This window comes from Coloeus monedula, assembly GCF_965178545.1.
Source record: "Coloeus monedula genome assembly, chromosome: 8".
NCBI lineage: Eukaryota > Metazoa > Chordata > Aves > Passeriformes > Corvidae > Coloeus > Coloeus monedula.
In genome coordinates this window covers 30,939,262-30,965,356 of record NC_138788.1, presented here as the reverse complement: position 1 = coordinate 30,965,356, position 26,095 = coordinate 30,939,262, and the positions used below count along the sequence as shown (strand labels likewise).

The following is a 26,095-nucleotide window of genomic DNA, read 5'->3' as shown; positions in this document are numbered from 1 at the left end:
CATGAGTGTTACATAAGAGCTATCAGGAAACCTACAATTAAAGAAGACAAAGCACTTTAAGTATTTATAGGTTTTTGTCAGTCTTAGTGTTAGACCTAAGGCAACTAGAAACAACCATTATTTTCCAGTGCACATTCATTTTAACATTTTTTCATGGTGTGCCCAAGATTCTTCAAGAATTCTGACACAGGTGGGATTTGAGCTCAGACATCTTGGATGTCACTGCAGGCATTTCATTACCGCCTCCTCCTTGCTCTTTCCTGCTTCACTCCTGCTGCCTTTCTGCTTGTAGCTGTGTGCTGGTAATGTTGGCACTTCCACAACAACACGTAGTGAGCAATGCTAAAGACACAGAGAGAGAATCGTGGTAACCCCCTCCCCTCACACGCCCTCCTCGTGCATGCATATTGCAAACCCATAGTAACTGAATAGGTGGAAACACAACGACAAACTCGCCTCAGTTTGTGCTGTTTCAGGTTTCACTGACAGTACAGCTCAGTCTCTGGAGTCCCAAAAGTTTATGCTCATCTGAATTTCAAAGTAACTGGTGAAGCCTTCAGTTAACACACTACCACTGGGCTGATTTTCTTTAGGAAGTCAATGTCACACTGGCTGGATTGGTGGAATGCTGCTCAGTTTCTCCAGTGCTCATTGCTTTAGGTACGTAAGAGATAAATACAGATTCTTGTCATATATAACAAAGCTCTTCCTCCAATTTGGCAAAAAGGTTGTCTGATTAATTCTGTTCATTTAGTAATGCAGTAAGAGAGTAGAAGGTGACTTAAAAATCGTGATCTTAGGGAAGATGTGACATTTGAGAAAGTGGGGAATACTGCTTACAGCTTGTTGTGGAAAATATTAGGAAGATGCTTGGCAAGCAGCATGAGTTTCTTTTCAGCTTGCTTCGCCTCCCATCTGTCTGACTTTGTTCCACTCTGCAAATGTAACTTCCTTGCATTGTCAACTCGTGAAAGGGTGTTTGAAGGAAATGGTTCATAAAAACTTCATTGAAGGTTTCAGGGGAAATGGCAAGAGCAGTAAATCTGTCAAAACAAGTTATTCCTGTCCACAAGTGAGGTAGTGGGCGACCCTGGTTATGAGGAAAAGCCTCAGTGCTCAGCGACTGCTACCAGATCTTTGAGCCTATTTCCAGCTCTGAAGACTTGTGTAAAATGCAGGGTGTTTTGGTTCATTGCTTTGAGCTCCTTCAGTAGTCTCTGTACATAGTCTGCACTTGAGGAGAAGCTGAGGGCTGTCGAGTGCAGCTCAAATCACAGTTGGCAGCATCCACAGCATTCCGGCGCGATTGCCTTTGGAGCGAGGCCCGACAGATGCGTCATTTGCTTCTGCTGCTTTTTCTGATGCGAGGGAGTGGGACCCTGTCACTCCTGGCACCCTGTGTTCCTCATTGCTCGCTGACCTCCAGCCATAACCTAACCTCAGGGGACTGGGGGTGGGAGAAAAGCTGCCCCTAGCTATTCCAAGGGGTGCTTTTCTGGAGTACACAAGGCTTTAAAGCTGCCAAATATTTGTGGGAAATACTACACTTTTCTGTACTGCTGTAATTGCAGATGGTACCTGGCTGTGCTGTCCCACGTGCATCAGTATAGTCACCAATACAAAACCAGCTCTCTGGTAATGGGTTTTGGGGAACAGTGAGGTGGGATGACAGAAGGATTTGAAATACGACAGATTTACCAGTTGTTTGCTACTCCTGTCATTGGCCTGAGTCCTTCTGGGGGAGTTATATGTGCTCAGAACTTTTGTGGATGTCAGGGCCCTAGAGAAGAAGCTAAAATATATGAATGAAACAATGCAAGTGGTGTGTCCAGACAATCAATGTCTATGTATCATTTTCAGATATTACTAGGATATTTTTCCTTTATCCAAAACAGTGTGTTTTACAGCCCACAGTTACTTTGGTGTTAGAAGCAAAAATGTAACAGCCTTATGTGGGAACATGTTATGTTACAGGGGGCTTAGTGTAATGACCAGGAAGATATTGCAGGAATGTTTGTTTCTTTCCATTTGTTCTCCAGCCTCATAGTTTGACACGGTCTGATGGAGAGACATAGGAACAATTAATCCAAATTAAATAAAGAAGTGAATTCAGAGTTAAAGGGCCTCTGATTGATCTTAATTTATTCTTGTAATGAGCTAACTGAAATTGATAAAGGTCACTCTTATTTATGAATGAGAGTGTCCACAAAAGGCTTTGAAGTAGTTTCTGTAATCCATTTCAGAAGTTAATTTGAATTAATTTTCTGAAATGTCTGCAGGCACAAAACCCATTACAGTCTGTGTGTAAAGGCTGCCAGCATTCAAAAATAATTCTGCCTGTCTACATCCTCAGTGCCATGGTAGGTAATGATTGTGAAGAGGGACCCACTGCAGCATCCCAGTGGGCCATGTCCCCAGTGTCCAAGTTTCTCCTCTGTGGGAAACCATTGCCTCAAGCCTGCATCAGGGACTAAGGACTCATTCTAAATCTGGTACATTTTGCCTACCTCCTACTTCCAGTGCAGTAATTTACATTTGCTTTACCCTGGCTCTGATGTATGCCACCTTCACCCACAGCTGAGAGAGCAAGTCTTTAAACACTTTTTCCAACACTTAAGCCAGAATTATTCTGTGGTTCAGCTGCTGGGTGAGACTAATGCCAGGTTCCCCAAGGAACGAATGCACCACCTGGCCAGTGAGCTCCAGCTGTCTGGCTCTGTGCCTTGAGGGCCTCCTGTACTGCCAGATCTTGCCAGTTAGTCCCAGCGTGTAATTTTTTGTTGTTGCTGTTGTTCTTATTAATGACTCAGCCAAGATGGTTTTAAAAAAAGCTGTGTCTCCCTTTAAATTCAGGAAGGCTGTAAAAAAGGAGGAAAAGATGAGTGCATGGGAACTGCTCTGAGCTGTTTGTTATGTTTGCTCTCTAAATTACAGCTTGAATACCACTCTTATGCTGTTCCTGTGCCACTCTGCCACATGGAAAAATTAAGAATATTCTGACAGGCTCCTTTCTCTGATGGTTGAAGAAGGATTTTTGTTTGAACATCTCTTCAAATTCAGGGCCCTGTCATAGGGTATTTTTAAAGGCTTGTGCTGGTCACAGGGACTAATTCACCATCATAGGAGATCTCTTTTATACTCAGAGCTGCCTGGAAAGGGCCTCTGCTTTTATGGGGTAGTTGTGAGGGATATGCAGGGGTGATTTTTTTTTTTTTTGGCTTCTCTGTTGCTAAGTGCACTGACTTCCCAAGAGTCTTAGTCCCTTGCTATTGAATCAATTGTTTCCACAATAGTCCTGCCATGGATTTGAGAGATCTGAGGTCTGTTGCAATGAGATGGTGCATTAGGGTCACAACTAAAGAGCTGCCCTCTGTTGTCAGAGGCGCCACAAAGCCATCAAGTGCTCTGATACCTTGGTGCCTTGCTTGTGAAGCCAGGCTATGCCAGGCTAAAGGCTGAGCCCTTGCAGAGCTCTGTGTGGATGCTGTCCAGGAGCTGGAGTCGGTGCAGGCTGTGAAGCCGTTCCTGTGCCCGCAGTGCCCAGCTGTGGTGGCCAGCTGTCAGCAGCTGCTGTGTGCCAGCAGTGGGCCAGCCTGGCTCACGCCTCTCGTTTCCCAGAGTTCTCCTGGAGCATGGCAGGGCTTCTGGAGGTGATTCTCGTACTGTTCTGAGGACGCACAGATCTTCGCTCACGTGTTGAGAAGGCGGAGGCATTTGTCCCCAGTTCTGGAATAGATACCGTCACCAGGGAACACAGTGCTGTGTTCTAACCCCAGTGGGGCAACCAGGGACATAACCTGGAGGTCACTTGGACAGGCAACAATGCGAGTTTGTTTGTCAGTCTGTGGGTATTTGTCTGCAGAGACCTTACTGCTCCAGAGGGTAATGGGACTTACACAAGAAGTTTAAGTGAAAATTCATTTAAGGAAAGATTTGGAGCCATCCTCCCCTCAAGTAGATTTTTCCTTAAATAGAACTTCTTTATTCTGAGCTGCAAATAAGAGTTTCACTGCAGGCAGTTCTGAAATATTCATTTCAGCTTCTGTATTATTTAGTTCTAAGACAGGACAGTTAATTACCTCTCCAAGGCACTGGAGCTATTTAAAATATTTCCAAGGTATTTCCAACTTGTCTCCTGTCAGCTTGCCTTATGGTAGTTTTATTCATAATGTGTATTTAAATTTATGAGAAGATGCCTTCACATTTGGGTGTGTGTGTTTGTGTTGGAAAGGAGCATGTGCTCTGGTATGGCAGAATTGAGCAGGAAGCAGTCTCTTCTAGAGATTCAGGATTTATCATCTGCTTTAACTGTATTATATGCTAGAAGTTTTTTATTTTTTAAACAACTTCAATGGGACAGAAACACTTAGGCTTTTTTTTCTCCTGATTTTGGTGTATCTTTACCCAAAAGTAACATCATTTGCATAGAAGAGCAGTGTTTTTAATTTCTGACAATGTAAAATGCATACTGGGCTGGAGGTACTGCTGATTATTTCCAGGATTAGATTTTTGATTTTCTTATGTGGTTATAATTGAAGAACAGTAAGAATGACTTCTGTGATGACCCAACTCATTTGTTTAGTTTGGAAGCTGCTTGTACTCTCAAATTTGCTAAATGTGACTTTTTGGAAAATGGGACTTCCATCCTAGATTTCCAGGAATTTCTGCTTTGCAAATTAATTAATGATCATAGTGAAGAGTATGTCTATGTTTGCTGAGACAGATGACTAGGAAATGTGTGTGTGTGGGGGGGTTGGTATGGCCAGATCAGAGGGAGATTTTAAAAGACAGTTCTTAACATATTCTGGTTCCTCTTAGAATAAGGTATGAGTGGCCTAGAGATGAGGAGAATGAAGTCTCATATCTTTAATATAAAATGACCTCTCTTAAGTGTGGAGTCCAAGGCTATAGAACATTTAAGGGCTTTGATTTCTTTAGTTTTTGTTTTTATTCATTGTTAGATAACACCATAGTTTCTTATTATTTTAGTATTTTAGATTGATGAAAAAAGAATTGTAATAATAAATTTAGCCCAGATACCACCAGGATAATTTTCTTGCCAGGGTTTAAGTTTAAAAATAGCTTTTAATCTGAAGCTGAAAATAGTTCCGAGCTGGAAAAATTAGTGACAGTGTAATAAAGTTATCTGGAAACTGAGCTTCCGAGAATATGTGATCCATGTAAAGGTGTCTACATAAAAAGCACAGTTGCTCAGAGTGGAACAAAGGATTTATGTTTCCATTGCAGGTGTCTTTAAGGAATGTGTGATCCAGCCTTTCCCAGTGCTGATGGCAGACAGGTACTCCAGGTGGAATTTATTTTGAACTGCCTGCTTTGGCAGCACAGCTGACCTTGAGTGCAGCTTCTGATCCCTTTAGTGCACATAAACAGCCTGCTAAAAGGCTGGCTATTTGTTGGGTGGGGTTTTTTTCACTTTTGATTTGTCATGGAGCAAATGTGAAACTCATGATAAAAATTAATAGAATTGGTGTGTGGGTGTCACCAGTGTACATAAACTGCTGACTAAGTGCTCAGTTAAATGCCATCTAAATTTCATTTGCTTGTATTAATTTTTCTTCTTAATATTGTTCCAAGGGTTCTCAGAGGCTGAAGGGTAGAATTGTTTTCTGATTCATCTGGGATGGATGGCTGACTATAACAGTGCATTCTTTAAATGGAAAGAACAGACCACATCTTAGCTGCTTCTGTTCTTTGCAGGAGAGCAGATTAATTAATAACAGGAGAACGAGGTGTTAAAAGGCCTTGCTGGTATCCCTTCAGTGAATATAATAGGAAAAAGATGGACAGAAGGAGTAAGTTATTGTAGTAACACAGGGGACAGGGAGGAATTCTCAGCTGGTGACACAAGTGTAGATTGTTTCCATTTCTGCCTGGACTTTGGTGTGTAGCAGGGAGGCAGATTTGAGATGTGTGTTCACTATTCTCCCAGCCACTGCACAAAGAAATCGATATCACAGAGCATAATCATAGTCAAACTGGGGATTATGGACCAAATGGGTGGACTGCACAGTTTGTGGAAAACTGGTTAGACCTTCAGGCTTAAAGCATCAGTGTCCAGCTAACAGCCTGTGACAAGCAGGGTACTTAAGGGCATGATGCTGGAGCTGCTCTGTCCAACATTTTCATCAATGGCCTCGGTGGTTGGGCAGAATGTCCCCTGAGCACGTTCACGTGTGACATCAGGTTGGGAGAAACAGTCAGGGCACTGCAGGAAGAGCAGGACTGCCGTTCTGAGGGACTTCAACAATCTGGAAGAATGGGCCAGCAAGGAATGTGTGATGGCAAAGACAGTGGCAGTCTTGCACATGGAATGTGGTTGCTGTTCTGGGAGCCGCTGGCTGGGTGGCATCTCTGCAGAAAAAGACTGGCAGGTCCTGAGGGGCAGGAATGTGAGTCAACAGTGTGTCCTGGTGACACTGAAAGCTTGCTGCAGAGTAGAGTAAGATTTACAAGATTTGGCAGAACATAGCTGGCAGATAGGGGAAGTGATTGCTCCTCTATGTTCAGCACTGAGGACTTCCTCTGGAATAGTTTCCAATTTTTTTCCAGTTTTACACTCACCCTCCTGTGCAAAAAAGATGCTGACAAATGAGCAACTGCAGCAGAGTGCTGATTAGGGATCTGGAGCTTGGGACCTACAAGGAAAAGCTGAAGGCACTGGCTTTGTGTAGGCCTGGGGAAGAGAATGCTAAGGGCAGGTACAATTGATGGTTTCAACTACCAGAGTGGATCATGTTTTCTGTATAAACCCCTTCCCACACTCTCCTTGGGGCATAGTGGAAGGGTGGAAAACAGCAGTCACAAAGTGCACCAAGAGAAATTCCAACTAAAAAGAAGGAAATCTTTCTTCACAATGCATGTGTCCAAATCCTTGATAAGATTGCACAGAAAAGCTGTACAATCTCTGCAGATTTTCAGACATTGATGGAAAAAGGCCCTGAGCAACCTCATCAAGTTTTGGAACTAGCCCTGCTTTGGGCAGAAGCTTGAGCTAGAGACTTCCAGAGGTCCCTTCCAGCTGGATTTACACTGTGATTCTCTTTTGAGGCTCTAGGAATCTGATGACAGTAGACTGCTGAATGCAGGGGCTCCTGCTCTTCAGCAATCCGACCTGCACACTGTGGTCTGCACTCAGTAGGCACAGGCTGTACTTTTTTTAGGCTGAAATCTTACCATTCTTGCTCATATCTTAAGTGACAGTAAGGCTATCAGTGGGCTGCTTGTAAAAGCAAGCACAAGCCATGAGGTAGGATCTCACATCACAGGAGTTTCAGCATTCACATAAGCAATGATCCTCCTTCTCCATACCCGTCCATTGCTCTTGCTTGTCAGGACTCTTCCTTTTAATCTCTGTCCTCCTTGTGGTGAATGGCCTGACAAATGAGTGATGGTCCATGTGAATTTCAATATTTTTGGTCTCTTGTCCCACGTGTAAGTCCTTGACAGATTTCTGCTTGCTGTAGCAGAAAATTTGGGCAGAATGGAATAAGGAGTTGCACTCAGATGAGCTCTCTGTGCTCCGAGTGTGTGGTTTATAATGCATGGGGCACTGAGAAACAGGAATAGCAATGTGGAATTGCTGCTTAGATATGGCAGGTAACAGCGGACATGGTTCTCATTTGCTGTCCTTTGAAGCACAGGTGATAAATAAATAAATAGAACCACTGAGTCTGTGAGGCATCCCTTGTGTGTTTTAACTAGAAGCAACTGCCATTGCCCTACTTCTAAAGAAAACATGCAGGTATAAAAGCCTGTGAATGTGAGTTAAAAGTAGAATAAATCTTCCTTTCTTCTGCCTTAACAACCTCTATCAGTTTTAATTCTGCTATTAGTTTTAATCCTGCATATTTCTACTGTTTAACTTTACTGCTTATTTGTTAAATAACTGAGTGCAGATACTCCTGAGGTCTGTTACATTCACACTTCCCATTTTCTCTGCTTACCCTAGCAAAATAGGAAGAACAACCAAAATAAACAAACAACACTGTCCCCCAGCATTATTTACTCACTACTAATATTTCCATTGAGCCTATTAATGAGACGTATGTTAAATTTATGGTTGTAAAAACTCCTTTTGTTTAGGTTTCTTTATCACCTTGCTTTAATCCCACTGAAAGGAAGAAATTTCTTAGTCTAGAGTCACATCTCATATGTAGAAATACCAGTGGTGGTAAAAATTTAATGAAAACATTTTTAACATAATCCAACAGGCTGAGATAAAAATTGCCTTGCAGCAAAGAAAAAAAAGTTATAAGGCATCATTTGAATTCTTCCAGTATTCTTATCTATTAACAGTGCTATATACTTAAAGCAAATGTAGGACTATAAAAACCTGTAACTGTTTGAGATGTTTCCCTTCTAGCACATTTTTGAGCCTTGGTCTTCAGATGTATTTGTGATCTATCTAAGCAATTCCAAGTTATTAAAGAGGCAACTTCTTTTTTCTGTTAGACTGTACTGTTCATTTGTTCTCATTTTTAATATTCCCAACATGTTGCATCTGTACTTAAACCAAGCAAAAACTGTCTTGTGGATTCTAGCAATTGGTTGAAATTCAGTTTTATCTAGAAAGAGACCTTTGTGTGCTTGGGGACTAAGAAGAAGGATTTTTGCTGTAAAGTTTGAGTTTACTGGGGTGTGAATGACTGTAGAGAAGAATTCTGATGCCTTCGTTGATGACAGGATGGTGATGGGTAGGTCTCCAAACAGGGATGTGTTGCTTTAGTTTAGTCAAGGAGAAATACACCTGTCAGGCCATACATCAAAAAAGTGTATGATACTTGTGAAGGGAGAAGAAAGAGCCGTTTTAAATAATGAATGAAGTTGTGACAAAAGAAGTTTATGAACATCCCATAAATAAATTTAGTATAGGAGCTAGAGGAAAGTTAAATCCCTACACCAGCTTTCCCATGGAACTTGTAAACTTTACATAGAATCATAGAGTCATTTATGTTGGAAAGGACATTCAAGATCATCAAGTCCAGCTGTTAACCCAGCACTGGCACATCCACCACTAAACCACGTCCCCAGGTGCCACATCTACAGATCTGTTAAATACCTCCAGGGTCAGTGACTGCACCCTTTCCCTGGGCAGCCTGTTCCAGTGCTTGACAACTCTGTCAGTGGAGAACCTTTTCCTAATCTCCAGCTGAAACCTTCCCTGGCACAGCTTGAGGCCATTTTCTCTTGTCCTATTGTCTGTTACTTGGGAGAACAGTCCAGTTCCTACCTCGCTATACAACTTCTTACAGAAGCTGATCAAGTTAAGCTGGAACTCCATCAGGTTCTGTAGGGAGTTGTGGGATGTTACAGTCTATGACTGCTGACAGACAGATGTGATACACTGGGAAGTTGCATCCCTTCCTTCCCTCTCGGTATGACACTTTTCTTCTCAGTCCCACACCTCATTTTCTTACACAAAAGAACAGTGAACTCTTCACTTTAGAGATTACATTAGCATACTCTTTTCATTCTTGCAAATGATGTAGTGTCACAGAGACACCGTTAAGTTAAATAAACTTCCATTTTTAAGACTCCCGCCATGCCATGTGGGAGGCTGACTGCTGAGGATGGGCACAGTCTCAGGAACCCACCACACTGAGTACTGCTCATGCCCTGGTGTATCATGTCACAGCCTGAGGAGCCCCTGAGCTGACAGTTGTGGGTGATGGATTGATAAAAATCCTGACACAGATAATGCCGCCTTTGTTAAGGCTGAAGAAGAACATTTGCAATATTGACTTTTGCCTATCGCTGCTTATGCTGTGGGCTAGAAACGTCTACATTTTCACAGAGGATTTATAGAGAAAGCTGGCTTTACTTCCCTGTTTTTCTGCATCTCTTTGCAGAGCATAAACAGAACCCTGCCTCACTCTTAACAATATTCAGGGCATAAGAAAAGTTTTCACTGACATTAAAGAAAACAGTGGAGGCACTGTTTAAATTGTCTTTTTCAAAACTATGCTGTGCTCATAGTGGTGTACACTAAAAGAAGTCTTCAGCATTTCTGGTCTGGTTTAACTTGCTGTAGCAAATATTCACATGTGCAAAATACCTGTGGGAGCATCAGTAAGCTTTTTTTCATGGACAGTGCTTACAGACCTAGGCTTTATTTTAATGTAATAAAGACCAATTTTTTGTTGTCTGACGATCATTACAGCTATTACTCATTGCGAATTAATCCCTCAGCCAGGCCTTTCATTTAGGTCTTAGCTGACTTCTTGAAAGGTTGAGTTCTCCTTGGAAAAAAATTAAGGATGTAAACATTATTCTGCCACTGACAGAATCTGGATAATTTTATTTCCCAGGAGGATTGTTTGGCAAGTGGATCACAGTTGCAGCTAACATGTATCAAAGTTAGGAGCATTCAAAAATATCTGCACTCAACTTTTTAAAAGCAATTAATGAAACAACAGATCATTTCAGTCTTGTAGTAAATCATTTAGTAACTCCCTGAAGCTGAAGAAAAAAAGATGGCAGAAAATTAGGATTCAGATTGTGAGCTGATGTAAACTGATCCCTCCACTAACCTAATATTTTTCAAAAATAAAGGGGTTTGTTTTAGTATTAGGAAGCAAAATCAACTATAACTAGCTGAGGATCTGGCCCAAAGTTATTTATTGTAAAGATCTGTTAAATGCCAGCCTCTGATGTATTAGAAGTACCTGTTTAGGCTTCACACACTTTCCTTCTGAAAGAAAAACCATTTGCTTAACCAACAAGATGCCAATAAAAAATAGAATTACAGAAAAGTTAATTAATGAGATAATTCTAATACATCCTGTTTTGTTTCTTGGCAACAGAAAGCGTGTGACAGTCGATTGTCTGCCAAATATTTTATCTTCATGTTATCCATTTGTGATCCGTTGCCCGGCGCCTGAATTAAAAGCCAGGTCAGGGGAAAGCAATCAGTATCAGCAAGTTTCCAAGCTACCTTTGAGCATGGAAAAGCAGAGGAAAGTTACATGTTACATGTTGTGGCTTTACAAACACTTAGCTTAGCTTAGGGAAAGGCAAGTTGTTAAGGAAATCTTGAAATGAAATGTAATGGAAGGCTGCCATTTTAGTCTAGAAGCTATTTAAAGCTCAGTGTCTCCCGACTGGAATATCTGTATTTCTAACAAGCGTAGATTGAAATCCCAGTAGAATTGACTCAGTCTCCTTCCTTCCTGCGTGGATATGTTGGGGAGTGTGCAATTTACCCCTTCTCTTTGCCTTCTGATAATGACTGTGAGGAGAAGGATGCCTGGGCTTTTTCATCAGGGTTGTCACTGCCTCAGTTTGTGACCTCGGAAAATAACTTGGCATCTGTATGGGTGGAATTTTTAAAATGAGCTGCCTAAAATTAGGCATCTAAAAATAAGCAGCTTGTATTCTTGCAGATGTGAAGCCTTGTTTCAGATTATTTTGCTGGAAAAAAATTAGTTCCTATGTTTATTTACCTGTAAAACTGAGCGCTGTTGAGAGACATGATAAAATATTGCAGAATCTTTGTGCAGAAAAAGCATGTTGAGAATTTTTGATTTTTTTTTTCTTTTTCCTGAGGTTATAAGAATTTTGGCCTCAATCAAATCAAACCAAAACCTGTTTTGGAAGCGTTTCTTCATACAGCACTAGAATACAGAATGGAGCTCACTGCTTCAGAGTGTAGATTAATAAAAAGCATGGACATATTCCAAAAGGAATTAGAAAAAATGTGGAAAATAGGTGCATTAGTAGCTGTTAAACACTGATCTGGAGGTAGTCTAAAGCTGAATCAGCAATTTTTTGCAATGTGAGAGAGAATCTAGAAGGATCTCTGAGTATTTGCCCTTGTTCTAAAGCTTTTTCCCTTAAGCGCTTCCTGTTGCAGGTTTTAGATCTTTGTTTATGCCTTAACTAATTAAAATACTGTACAAGTTAATTAATGTTTTTAAAACATTGAGATCATCAAATGAAATTGATATGCAAGAATTTCAAATGATGTCTGAAGGGGGAGGGAGGGTCTTTATCTAACTACAGAGATTCAGTGTTCTGCCGTTGGCCCCAGTCTCTCTCATAATGAATTTATCTACAGGCTGCTGCACTGGATTCTAGAGATGTCTGGCATGAGTAGCTCTGGGTTAATATAGGCCTCCTTTTAAAACTGTGTGACAGCTTACAAAATGCTCTGGGATACCCTAGGATGAAAGGTACATAAATGCATGTAAAATGCTATAATTAGGATGAAATTAGAAATGCACAAGAAAGGAGTGTTTGCTTGGCTACACTTTATATGTCTGTAAAGTTTCATTTTTCTGGAGCACAGGAGACATGGCATAATAGTTGTTCTAAGCAGTTACACTTGAAAATAATTGCTGTGTGCAAACACAGAGGAAGTTATTGTATATTTGTTTCTGCTGCAAGGCAGAGACAATGACGTTGATGTAATAATTTCAAAGAATGGAGCAAAAAATCTGGAGGAATCACTCCTGGAAACTGTAAATGAGAAGAATTACCAGCAATCAGGAGTGTCAGCCTATATTGGGAGGTGAGGGAAATTGTTTGCTGAAATAATGAGGAAGAGTCTGCATGTGATTTTGCTCCAGTGATGTGTTGGTTGTGGCGTTGCCACTTATGAACCAGCTCTGGTGAAAAGGCTGTGGCACCCACAGGGACTGTGTAAGGGCATTTTCCATTACATGGGGCTTGAAGTGAGAACATATAAGGAGATAAGCTATGAGGGAACAGGGTAAGTTCATTTCCTTTGGTAAGAGCTTAAAGTCCCTGGTTGTTTTGTGTTTTTTTCCCCTTCTGTGGTTTGTTTTTTTAATAAATAATTTTCTTTAAACAGGAGGTGTGATGGCTGGACCTTTGGGTTGGGATTCACGAGACCTCGATTCAGTCTCTAAGCTGGGCACAGAGATTTGTTGTCCTGGAAAGATCACTCAGTTTGCCCCGTGTTTCCTTCATCTGTAGCATGGAAAGAATATGTCAACAGGGATAAAATCTTCCAGGGAGCAGGCTGAGCTAACATGGTCCAATGTCATCTAGGAAGAACTTCTTTTGAATCTTGAAGGAAAAATTATGATGCCTTGCCTGTCTCCCACTAGATGCCATGGGAATGTGCCGATTCATGGATCTGTGGTTTTCTGAAGGGGCTGATAACATTCTTGATTAATAGTTTTTCTGATAGTAGGTAGTTTATGAATGCAGGAGCTTCTGTTTGGATTACATGAAGTCTGGAGGGGGAAAAAAGGCAATTAAAAAAATGGATATTGTACAAACAAACTTTTAAATTCAAGGAACGTCAGATTGATGGTTTGTGTGATGGAGTCATGGAGAACACTGTTGTCTTTTTTGTTTTTCTGGCACCAGTGTAGTTCTGTGTATCCCTTGCTGCACAGGGATTGATTATTCTCAATCACTTTGTAGGAATTACAATAAGCCTGAGAACTGTGTAGGATGGAATAAACTAAATCCGATGAAATTGATGGAGAACTAACAGCCAGAAAGTCTCAGCTGAGCTTTAATAGCCAACAAAAACATCTCTCTGCTGAGCATAATAGACTGCAGTATTTCCAAGTCTTGTCACTTGGCAAGATTTACATGTTCTTTTTTTCATGAGAACAACATACAGTGTTTATGGCAGCACACTGGCAGATTTCAAACAGTCTGAATTGCCTGGAGACTGGACCTTCAGCTTTAGGAAGCAGAAGGTCCTGAGATGGAACTCAGAGCTTGTACAATGAGAAGCAATCATGGTGTACAAAGCTACAAGGTATGGTCAGTTAACTGACATAAGTGAAAGTGAATATGTAATCATATGTATTAGAGAGGTGATGTTTATGTACGTAAATGGCCATAGAGATGACTTATATTTGTACCTGTCTGGAATATGGTGTCTAATGTTGTAGGTACTAATAATACTGAGCTACTGAGAACGTGATGACTTGTACAAAATAGAGATGTATATTGAATCCTTTCATCTTCCTTCTTCACCTCTTCACCTAAGCAAAAAATACATAAATGTGGTTAACTGAAGAAACCACGCTGGTGAACTTGAGGAACTTGTCTTTTAAGGAGGACAGAAGGACTTATTTCTGGACCCATGGAGCTCCTTTTCACCATTTTATCTGGGACAGAAACACAATACTCAGTTGTATCTAGGAGCAGAGTAAATAAAATAAATAAATTTTAGTGGTCAACACTTCCTGGGAATATAGTAGTTTAATTTTTTTTCTGTAGAACAGGAATAATTGTATCTGCTTACCACGTCAGAGGATTAGTAATGTTAATTAAAGTGTGGAGTGCTTTGATTATTAAAAAGAAGAATGGGGATGGAAAGAAAAGAGTGTTTCTGATGAGCCATTCATTTTCAGTCAGGCATGTTAAAGTCTAAATGAAGTAAACACCCTGTCCTGCACTCCACTTAATTTGGCAGCAAATAAAATTTATAAAACCGCAGGAGAACAATGTCAGGCTGAGAATAAAGGTAGAGAGACCAGGTTCTGTGCCCATGTTTACATTTGTCTGTGCATCTGAATGACTGTGTATTTTTAACAAGCTGGCTGAGAAGATGACAATTCATTGTGGGGAAAATGAAGTCAGGAGTCCAGGAAATGCAGGATTTAGTGTTTGAAGGAGGGAATAAAAGTACTTGGCCAAAATTTGGTCATATTTAGCAGTTCCCAACCAAGAACCCAAAAGTTTTTGTATGTTTCTGGCATCTTTTCATTCATGTTTAGAGAAGTGATAATTTTTGGTCATGTAAAGTGAAATCTCAATGATAAAATGGGATTTTGTTTCAGCAGCATCTCCCCGTCCCTAATAATATACAGAGGAGAGTAAGTGTGTTCTAGAGAGGCCTTCAGGTTGCAAGTTGTCAGTTTCTGCACCTTGTGTTTGGCTGCTTTTCACTCAAATTTCCTAGGATGAGGGTTAGACAATTTCTCTTTCAGTCTTCTCTCTCTCTTCCTTCCAGGGGAACAGAACTTTAAGGTACTAACCATTAGTATGGGTACAGGGGAAGAACAGTGAAAGAAGAGAATGTGCGGCTCAGGAGGTGTGAGCAGAAATTAAAGAATCTGAAGCAGTTAAAGACGACAGCTTAAGGGTTCTATGGATGATTTAATGGACATGGAAAGAACTGGGAAAGCAGACAAGTGGAAAGGAACTGGAAGTAATTCTGGGAATGGTATTGCCAAGAGGATGTTACAAGGAGGTACGGCAAACCCGGTGGGTGTTGAGGATGTTGGACGCAAATCAATCAGAGCAAAAAGATTCATTAATTCAGCTGCTCAAGGAACAGTTTGTCTCTGGGTATGTGCAACTGCGCAGAAGGAAATGCCTGGAAGTCTGCACTTACCAGTCAGCCTAATTGCCTCTGTCCGGGAGGGGTGTTGTGGGAACAGCGGGAAGATGCCTGGGACTTCAGCTTTCCCTGCTCCAAGTGTGTGTGAAAATGGGTAACAGTGCTTCTTTCACAGGCTCTTCCTCCTTTGTTTAGGTGCAATATAGCCATGAAACAGCAGCAGTGCAGTGGAGATGAGATGCAGAGTAAAACAGACAGAAAAACAGTCTCAGGACAAAATCAACTCCGTTTGCAGTCAACCTTTAAGGCTTCTGGTTAGGATCCTTTTGTGTGAAAAAGAAAGTTATCAATAATATCACCTGCTTTGAGATGGTCAATACATTAAGACGCCACTGTTTGAAAGACGGCATACCAAGGTCTCAGTTAGTAATGGAATAATATCTAGAGGAAAATACTTACTCTTCCTTTAAACTTTTGGGAACACAGACACACCTATTCTGCTTGGGCCACTCCCTTTCATACTGTTCAACCCAGGAAATAGTAGGAGTGGAGCCATAGAGTGAGCCACCCACCTCTGAAGGCTCTCACTTGTTCCTCCAGCTTGCCATCCGTTCTCTGCGAGGCTGTAGCTTTTGAGGTGCAGGAGCAATACTGCCTGCGAGCCCAAATGGAACTAGAAATACATCAGAGCTCTGCAAACGGCAAAGGTTTGTCCTGGGCTAATGCTCTGCTATGTAAATCTCTAATGATAAATGACAGGTTAAGCCATCTACAGGACAGTGGTTCTTGGATTTACAGACGGGAATCAGGCTGAGGAACTTCTGTTGGACTGAAATTGGGATCTTTCTGATAAGAAAAGCAGTTTCTTTATTTCAGTTTCTTTTTCTTTACTGATTTAAGAGTTAAACTCCTCCCTCCAGCCTGGTGTGTTTTATGAACAGTGGACTTTGTTACTTGGCTGAACAGTGTGTGCATGTACCCATGTGCTGCTTCTCTGGAATGGATATCTGAATGTAGGGAGCAGAGCACAAGTCAGTGGAATTAAACAGGCATTTTATCCAGCTCTGGCTCCCTGTGTATTTTTGTAAGAGAGAATTCACTGCTGTCTTTTGAAGTTTCCCATCTAGGTAAAGATGATGACAACATACTGTTGCTGTGGGGTGAGTTCTGCAAAATGAGGTTTTAGAGTTCTGTAGTGGCAGGTGGCAGAAGAGTTCAGAGTATTGCTAACTGATGCTTTGAATGAAAAGCTGATATAACCTGTCAGTGCTAGGGTGCTTTTGAGGGGAGGTTTCTTTGGTGTTTAACCTGACGAAGCCTTTTGCAATCTGTGTGTTACTGACCGAGCACACCTACAAATTCTTGTCTGTCCTGCAGCCACCTGTCACTTCTGCTGTCCCTACACAGCAGACAGGTGGGGTGGGTGTTCAGTTCCTGTTGCTGGTGTGTGGTGCCTTTCCCTGGTGCAGAGGTGCTGCAGGTATGACTGTGCAGCACGGGGTGCCAACGTGTAGCAACCTGCAATGAGGTAAGACTCAAGGCACTTTGCTTCTACACACCGAAAGCACATTCAGCACAGTTTTGCTGGTGAGTGATACAAAGTGAATGCTCTTTGCATCCAAGAGGCATGCAACTCTTAGTTTGCTTAGTAAACATTCCTCTTTTTTTATACCACAGTCTTAGATAAAGGTGGGGGAGGTGGCATAAATATAAAAAATATATTTAGCTTTCCTGGTAACTCAAGTGTGGGTAGTTGCTTTCTCTGTTATGCTTGGACAGATAAATAAACCCTTGGGGTGCCCATTTGATTTCAGGGGTTAGAAGTGGAAGAAGTAAAGTCCTGTTTTCTTCTTTGTATTGTTTAATCCAATACTTGTCTCTTAAAAACAGATATCATCTACCTTTATGGGTCTGGGGATGAAAAAATGTACAGCTAGACATATTGAAGAATTGTGTACACCTATCTATGAAAAGCATCACTTTACCTTAAATAAAACCCAACAAAACAACAGAAAAATACAACCCAAGTTTTCTACCAACTTTTTATAACAACAAAAAATTATGTTTTTTCCCATTACTAGCTAGTCTTCATAGGCCAAACACTTAACCTAATGTTGATTTAGATATAACAGTTTTATTTCTGCTCTTTCTCTCAATGGGTGCTGAATCAAGTGTGCAAAATTCTTTTTTCCTGCCTTATTTCTTTCTTACTTTGTTTTTAAAATCTAAAAAATATTTTAAAAGTATTTTTTCTTTATTATATTCATATAAATTAATCCCAGCAGAGTATGCATCTGGTTAGCATTGAGCATTTGGTTAAAATCTGTTGTTTCCGTATATTCATATATGCGGCACTTGGGGACATGGCTAGTGCTGAGTTAACAGTTGGATTCCATGATCCTGGAGGTCCTTTCCAACCTAAATGATTCTGTGTTTTTCTGATTCTATGATATTGCTGTGATGTGGGAAACCACCACATCATTATGTGAATGTAATCAAATGAATATTTGATCCCCTCATCCTGTGGGGATTAAATAGAGTGAGGTTACCCTGAATCTCTGGTTCTCCATTCCTGACCAGATACACTGAGAACTGGAAAAGCCTTGCTTGTACCTCTGCCTGCTTTGTTTGGTGCTGGTGATCTCCTGGATGGGGATGGAAATCTCTTCTCCCTGCTGGCTCCTAGTAGATAAACTCTGATTGCCACACTGAGAAAGCACAGGGGAGACAATTGATTCTTCTCCCTGCTGCTCTGTAGGTGTTTGCACTTTCCCTTCCCTAGCGTTAGTATGGGAGTCAAGATGTCTTGAAATCTAATATACAGAGAGATAATTGTTTGTCATTTTATTAAAGTGGGTAATGAAAACAGGTTGTTTAGTTTGACTTCCATTTTTAATCAGTTTCACATGCTGGCTTTTCTCATTCTAGAAAAATGATCCCCTCGTTCTCTTTGTCAGCTGTCTATTTTGAGGTGGAAGGCCTGACCTCATTCTGATGATAACCCAGTAAGCAGCAGGAGAACTGAAATTTTTTCCTTATTCAGAATCAATTAATTGACTCCAGGAACAGGACTGTGAGGATCTGGATTTCAAAGAAAGCATAAATGTTGGGGGGAAAACTCAATCAGAAAACCACTACAAAATGATGCATTATCTTCTAATTCATTCATAGTTAAAATGGAAATCACTGGGAGCTGCCAGCTAGTTTCAGTCTAAAAATATGCACAACATATGTTTATAACATAAGGTTTTCCACTGATAAACACTGTTGTGATCAGCACCTGTTTTAACTGATTCATCTGAAAATTTTGCTTAGTGCTGCTTGAAGAAGTTCATCAATCATGTTTTTATTCACACAGCCTGACACGTTGGCTGGCTTGCCTACTTTCTTTTAATTATTTTTATTGTTGCTTAGCTATTCTTAATTGCAGAACTATTTCTCAATCAAATCAAGGCAAAACTCTGACCAAAAAAATTGAAGATGCCTAGAGAGTGTTAATACCAGAAGGGATTTTGAAGCTGAGCTGCATGGAAAAGGGATTTTTTTTTTTTTTGGTCATTGATTTGTGTCAGTGGTAAATCTGTGTATTAAACAAATACCACAGTGGTAACGTCAACACAAATAAAAGGAAACTTAAGTTTTGCTCTAGGCTGAGGGAGTGTTTACACTTAAAAAACCCAAACCAACCACCCTCCTAGTATGTACTATTAATAGTTGTTTACATTCTACAGAAACTGAAGAATCAGGGATCTCATGAAGTAACTGTCTAGATGCAGTATTTAATGTATTTTTAATACCAGGAATTACAGAGTCTCCGTGTTGATGGCTAAGAATGCAGCAGAAGATCCTCAGAGATGGCAGGGCCATCTTGACTTTACATTATGCTCTAGTTAATTTAAAATTAATTAAAATCCCACACTTGTGTTTAAAGTTCAGCTGTTGGAAAAATGACTTTTCTTAGTAGCCCATGACACATAAGACCTTAAAAAAACCCCACCTTAATTTATGGCATTTGGTCATGAAGTAGAAGGATAAGATCAAGAAATTCTTGCTGAAGAAATACTGCTGTAGATCATTGCTGCAAATGCAATATGGTAAATATCAGTCAAGCAGTCAAAATAGTGGTCTTAAATTCTTTGTAGGTGCTTCTTTTGACTCATTCACCATTTCAGTAGTTTATGATACCACTGGAATGATTTTTCCCGCTATTGTAAGACCTGATTTCCTACTTCCTCTTTCAAAATTGTAGCTTGCTAGATTGTGAGTGGCCTCCACTTCCACTGCAAGATCAAGACTCTTGATTTAATGCTATCTTTGAGTAACTCTCAAAGGATTTGATAGGCACAGCTTCACAACGTGGTACATCAGGGAAGTATCCTAAACAGCTTGTCCTGAGTGGAGGGGCACTGGTAAAGAACAAACCCAGCTGTACCTGTCGTCAAATCAAGAGCATGTTTCGCCTTTTCAGTGTACTGTCAGCTCTGGAAGTTTGCTGTGTTTCTCTGACTGATGCTTTTCCTGATGGTGCCGGATTACAGCTCTTGTTTGAGGAGATTCCACTAAACTGGCAGTAAAATACAAGCAAACTGTTTGTGCAGCTATGAAATACCCAAGGGGATTAAAACTTCTCTATCAAATACTAGTTGGCATATGCTATATGTAATATCCTGCCATTAATAAATGGAAACAAATTCCAAGTGTTTTGTCTGCACCATCAATGCATTTTCAGATGTGTCCTTGCCTCAGTTTTGCCTGTACAGAATGTGATCCCTGTGTGAGAAGTGAGCTGCTCACAGAGTGATAATTTTGCTTAACTGACAGTTTCTTAGTTTTTAACAGGGCTCTTGATCACTTGTGTGTGTGTGCAGCTGATTTAACCAGAAGATAGTGCTGACCACAAGAGGAAGGGTTCAACAGTGTAGTAGGATTTATTTAATTAGAAAACAAAGGTTAGCCAACACAGCGTATTTGAAGCTGCTTTTATGAGGCATGTTGGCAGTGGATTAACTGATCTGATGTCATTTCTGGCATCCTGTAGCAGTGCCATACTTTCCACTATATAGAAAGGTAACCTCCTATTCTTAGTTGTGATGGACATTGACAAACAGTTTCTACTGGCGTCTGATAGGGGCTTAAATTAGTCTTTATAGTACAAAGAAGGAATCTCTTTTAGAGCTTCACTGATGCTAGAACAGGGCAGTGTGACTGCAGGAGGTATCCTTTTCGAGTTATGCCATGCTCTGAGAATGGCTATGATGTTGCAGAATTTGGGAGTTGGATGCAGCAAGAGAAATACTCAATTCTTATGATCACATGTGCTGATGCTACATCTACAGCAGAAGATGCAGTGTTAGGAGACAAGGGGTAATGTTAAACTAAGATGTTCAGGGAGCCCTGCAGTGATCTAGAGAAGACTTTCTTCTGGTGTAATTCTTTGTTCAGCATTTGAGTAAAGTTACAATGTATGTTTCTGTAATTATGTGACATTTCAGAAGAGAGTATAATGATATCCAGTTTATTTCAATACATAACAAGAGGAGTGGTGCTTTCTTTGATGTCATGCTTGTAACACGTCACTCTTTACAAAGGTACAGGAAATAAACTGAGGACTGAAAGAACACCGAGGTTTCAACTTTGATCTCTTTGCTTCCCAACATATTTCTGTCTCAGTTACTATGAAGTCTACATTGTAAAGAGGATGTTACAAGGGGTTTCTTCGCTCAGCTGGAAGAAAAATGTCAAAGTTCAAGAAAGGAAAAGTAAAGAAAAGAGTATGATTAAAGGAACTACATTTATCTTGAAAGTCTTTGCTCTTTTTAAATAAAAGACACCTAAACATTGCTGAGGAGTAGGAAAAAAGCTTCCTACTGAAGATCTGAAGGACTGCCAGCTTCTGCCAGGATCCTTTTGGCTAATTGTTCCCTAGAGCGGCTGAGGCACCTCTTTGACTTGAAGCATAGAGGTCAGCCCCACAGAAGTAATGGGATAATTTGTAAGCTTTAGGATAGGCAAGCATTTGGATTGTGTTGTTGAGTCAGTTGTTCAATCATACAGAGTCTTGGGGGTGCAGCAGTTTTGTATTTATATTTCATATAGCTTTCACTATATCTTGCTTATGAAATTGCATCAGTTGTCAGAAATTGCTCTTGTTTTTTTTCTACGTGTAAGTTAAAAGGATTGAGTTTGCTGTAAGAATCCATAGTGCAGTGTTCTTGACATTGTAGATCAATAGATTAGCCTTGTACTGCCAGGAAATAAAATGCTGAGCCACCTCATCTTCTAATAATGCAATAGACAGATCCATTAATGCATACACTGTTATTTTATGTCTGAAAATAGATGTGAACAGAGATATTTTTTTCCATGACTATTCTGAAATAAACACTGGAATGGATAAAGTAAGGTAAATATCCTTTGGTTGAATCAGGCCGTTTGTCATAACCTGATAACTCTTCTCTTCACAGCAACCACAGTAACAGTGATTTTGCTTATTTGGGGGAGAATAACTAAAAGTGGAATTTTCAGATCAGAGAAGATGTACAGAATTAACTCTTTGCCTTTTTTAGTAACGTGATTTTCCATGAAAAACAAGCACTTTTAGTGTTAAATAAGGGATGCTATCTATTGAAAAAGCATTGAAAAATATGGTAATGAAGTTGGAAGGTAATGAAGATCAAGGAGAAGCACTCAGCTATGCTTTACATGACCTCTTTTTTTAATGCTGACCAGTTAGTCCCTAGTGTTATTCTCTGTGGTACTTCTATAGTTTCCATTATCACAGAATCTGAAAACTTCAGTCTTTAATGTACCTATTGTTACAAATCCCTTGTGAGGGGGAAAGTGATAGGGGGAAATACAATGGAAGAGATTAAGGGAATGGCTCAGGGATGAACAGCAAGTCTGTGGGAGTGCAGAGACAGCGTATTTCCCAAATCCCACGTTAAGGCTTCCAGAGGTAGTAGACAGTACTTCACTAGCTGACATTATTAGGGCTTTTTTCCCTAACGTCATTTAAATATTTCATTTGGTGATTGATTTTTCTATGTACTGTTTTTCTTTGTACTTTTTCAGCCCAGCTAATAATTCCACGTGGAGGTAGATGGCCGGTGTTGCTCTCCTTTGTCCAAGAAAATGATCATTAGATGTAATCTCAAGCATATTGTTTAGATTTTTTTGTTTGTTTAATCTTTCTGCTCACTGCTTCACTGAAGGATAAACTTGGTGGTTGTTGGGGATTGGGGAAGTGAGTCAGATTCAGTTTCTGAGCATACAGCAAAGGGAAAAGCATTCCCAAGAGTTTGTTATGCTGCCTGTCCAGCGTTACAATGCACTGCAAAGCTGGGCTTTTGTTACCAAAGGCTCATGTGCCATGGAAGTTATCATACATAGTTGATAACAGGAAGCTGAGCACAATGCTTTAATTCAGCTGAAAGATTTTGCAAATGTCATCAGTTGGGAAAGGAAATTGTCACAGTGTGGTCTTAGTTAAGTCTGAGATAGAAATGCAGTTGTGTTTTCTCTTGCGTTTTTTCTTGGTTACAAATGGTAACAGGAGAATAAAGGGCAAAGTGATGTTTCATGTATGTTTTGGAATGAATACCAAGAAAGCAATACATAAAATAACATTTGCTTTCTTATTTCCAAGTTGGTTTAACAGAATGGCTTGTGCATGCAGATCTTGCTGTTGATGTATAAAACAGGTCTGATTTTCAGTGTGCCACCTCCGGAGATCCCCAGGTGGTTTTTCAAAGAAGTTTGACTCTGCACGATGATACAAACGTAGCTACACCCTATTCAGACTTGAACTTGATACTGTCCTTTCACACAGATATTCACAGACTTCATGGACTGGACAGACTTTGTAGCAGTGCTTCAATTTGCATGTGTGTGCTGCAGAAAGAGGCGTTTGATGGAGTTTGGCTAATGATTACTTAAAGGTCAGTTATAATAGCAGAGGAAAAAAAATGTCACATGGCATGAGATAAGAGGCCTGTATGGGACACTCATGCTTAATTGTGTTGCTCAGCTGAGTTATAACACAAATCCTTTTACCTCTGATACCACTTTAACCTAAGTTAGCTCTTTTCAGTTAGTCACTCTTTTTGGTTTTTGCCAGCACAGAGAAGCCTTGTGGCTTTGTGGTCTTTCTGTTCCTCCTGCCATAGGCAGTAGTACAGCTTGCCTTAGAGAACCTTGTGTGGCTTTAAACCAGTAAACTAACTTGGTAGAGACCTGTGGACTGTAGAATTCCTACCTCTGCGAGTTCTTCATAGCCTTTATCTCAATAAAAGATACCAAAGTCCCATAGCTGCTTTTTAACTGTATCTTATGCTTTTTTAGACAGTAAAATGTTGAAGTCATATTAAATATTAGTATCTAGTAATATGAAATATGAATACCTAGGAAGTAATAATAAATATTAGTAACTAGGTTCTTCAATCTGTTGTGAATAAAATTTGCATCTAGATGTACTAACACAGGTCTCTTTGAAGTGCAGCAGTACCACTGCTGTACCAGTGCTTTAGATGGCCATCAGCAGTACCTATTTGAGCTCTACTAAATGTTTTTTCATGAGTGGTATGGTCTCAGTGAGGAAGCAGCAACTATTAAGTGAATGGACAGAAAACAGGGAAGCATATTTGCTTGTGAGGAACTCCTATTCTTCACTGGTCCTCACCACCTGAGTCAAGAGACTACAGCCAAAGCCACTCTGCAATATTCAGCTAAGTAGACGTCATTGACATCGGTGTGATTTGTAGTGGATTTTCTTAGATGAACAGAACAGAGACAGGTATGTGTGGCCACTGCAGCTGTCTGCCAGCAGGACTGCTGAGTCAGCTCTTGTGTGTTTTCTTCTCAGCCAGGATAACAATGAGATTAGATGGGCCTCATGCTCCAGTGAGAGTGCTGAGAAAATACCTTCTTCCTGTTGCTCCTGGCTGTGGTGCCTTAGTTCTTCTGAAATGTACCGTGCTGGAAGTTACCAGAAAACACCGTGGTGTGTGTACCTGGGCTCTTTTGGGGTTTTCAGTCCCCAGAAAATGTATAGCATTGAGAAGTGGGGCATGGTAGTATGTGATGAACTAGTGGTGTTCTCATAGCAGTGGACATGTCCACTTGCAGGAGTATCATGGAATCATAGAGTGCTTTGGGTTGGAAGGAACCTTTAAAGGCCCTCTAGTCAAACCCTTCTGCAATGAACAGGGGCATCTTCCACAAGATCAGGTTGCTCAGAGCCCCATCCGACCTGGCCTTGAGTGTTTCCAGGGATGGGGCATCCACCACCTCTCTGGACAGCCTGTGTTTCACCACCTTCACTGGGTGCACTTGATCCCACTGTCCATGTCATTGGTGAAAACCCTGAACATTACATAATAAAACATTTTAGTAGTAGTGGTAATTCTCTTTCTGGCTTTGAGCTAGGGGAGTATTTAAATGTCTCACTGACCTGAGCATAATCCCCACAAAATTTCCTCTTGTGCAGCAAGGGAATGGATTTTGTTTCAATTTGAAAATACTTTCTGTAAACTATTGGAATATAATAGCTGAGAGACTTTTTAAGGACTAAAACATGATTACTTCAAAAGCCACAAAATAGCTTTGCACTACCGGTTTTTAAAGCTCAGCAAATTTTATGTAGTACCTGAATTATTAATGGAGGTAAATTGGAAGAGGAAGATCTGTCGTCTTATCAGTCTTAAACAAGCAGTAGTTGGTTGACTTTGCAGAGAAAGGCAGCTCCTGCTGAAGCCATGAGTGAGCAGGTCCTGAGTGAGGAGCCCTACGGGGTGAAGGCCTTGTGTCAGTATGCCCAGAAGATGACTGCCTGTTTTGGACATTTAGGTAAAGAAATTAAGATGTACATGTGGATTTTTTTGGACTTCATTATAGGGATAAAGTGTTTCCTCAAGTTTACAGTAAATAACTGACTGTTTGTACATCAGCCTGCAGTTTTGAGTAAGTAAGTAGTGGGTGTCAAAAGTGAAAAAGCTGCATGTGTGGAGTAATTTTACCACAAGTAAAGTTTTGCTTTTTTTGTGTGTGTGAACCTGAATGTTGGATTTTTTTTTTCTTCTATCATTTGCTGGTTTAGTTGTTTTATTGCTTGGATAACTATGTTTCATGGTAAAAGAAGATAGAATGCTTGCTCCTTTTTCATTTAGATTAAGGCCCTTTTTCTTTTCTCCTTACTCTCAATATCTTTGAGAATTCTAATATGGAGAAGGTAATCCTGATAATCCTGTTGCCTTGGACAGATGTGTGAAACATTATTTGGGGCTGTCTACCTGTGCAATAGATGTATTATCTCCTGAAGTGGTATGGTGAGGGAAAAGAAAAATTTCATTTTGTTTTACCTTGTTTCCTGTATTTTTGTTTTGATTATTTTTTGCAGCTAGGTTTTGCTGAACTAGTGTGACTGACTTCAGTTTCTTGGGTTTCTGATTGGGCTTTTTGTTGCTTTCCATGTAAGACTAAAGTCACACTGAAATGCATTTGCAAGAAGTTTAACTCTGATGGCAGAAACAATTAAGACAACATTAGTGCACTACACATTTCTGCTGAAGGGCAAGTCTAATTCTCAGTGTTTCTCTGAAACACAGAGGGATATTTCCTCTTCTATGTATTTAGCCCTTGATGTCTGGTTTTTACTACTATTCACTGCTTGCTATTCTGTTTTGTAATTTATTTGTGGATTGCAGTCCAATTTTTTTGTTACTTGTGTTCTCGGAGCATTAGTAGAGAAGCTTCTATTCCTGGTTGCATATGAAACATGCATGTATTTTTATCATCCAGGCAGCCAGT

General features: G+C 40.3%; 1 protein-coding gene across 8 annotated transcripts in view; it reads left to right on the top strand.

Annotated features, from left to right (window-relative positions):
- The window catches only part of ABLIM1 (actin binding LIM protein 1), a 194,704-nt gene that overhangs the window by 34,508 nt on the left and 134,101 nt on the right, over nt 1-26,095 (top strand). For 2 of the 8 annotated variants that reach the window (XM_082286643.1, XM_082286640.1), the window contains exon 1: nt 15,939-15,999. The exons of 1 other annotated variant lie outside the window; for it this stretch is intronic. In XM_082286643.1, coding sequence (XP_082142769.1) covers nt 15,960-15,999 — 40 coding nt within the window. In that variant the 5' untranslated portion in view covers nt 15,939-15,959. Of the gene's footprint in view, nt 1-15,938; nt 16,000-26,095 lie in introns of those variants that run through there. 5 more of the 8 variants (XM_082286639.1, XM_082286641.1, XM_082286636.1 and 2 more) reach the window with 5 other exon arrangements.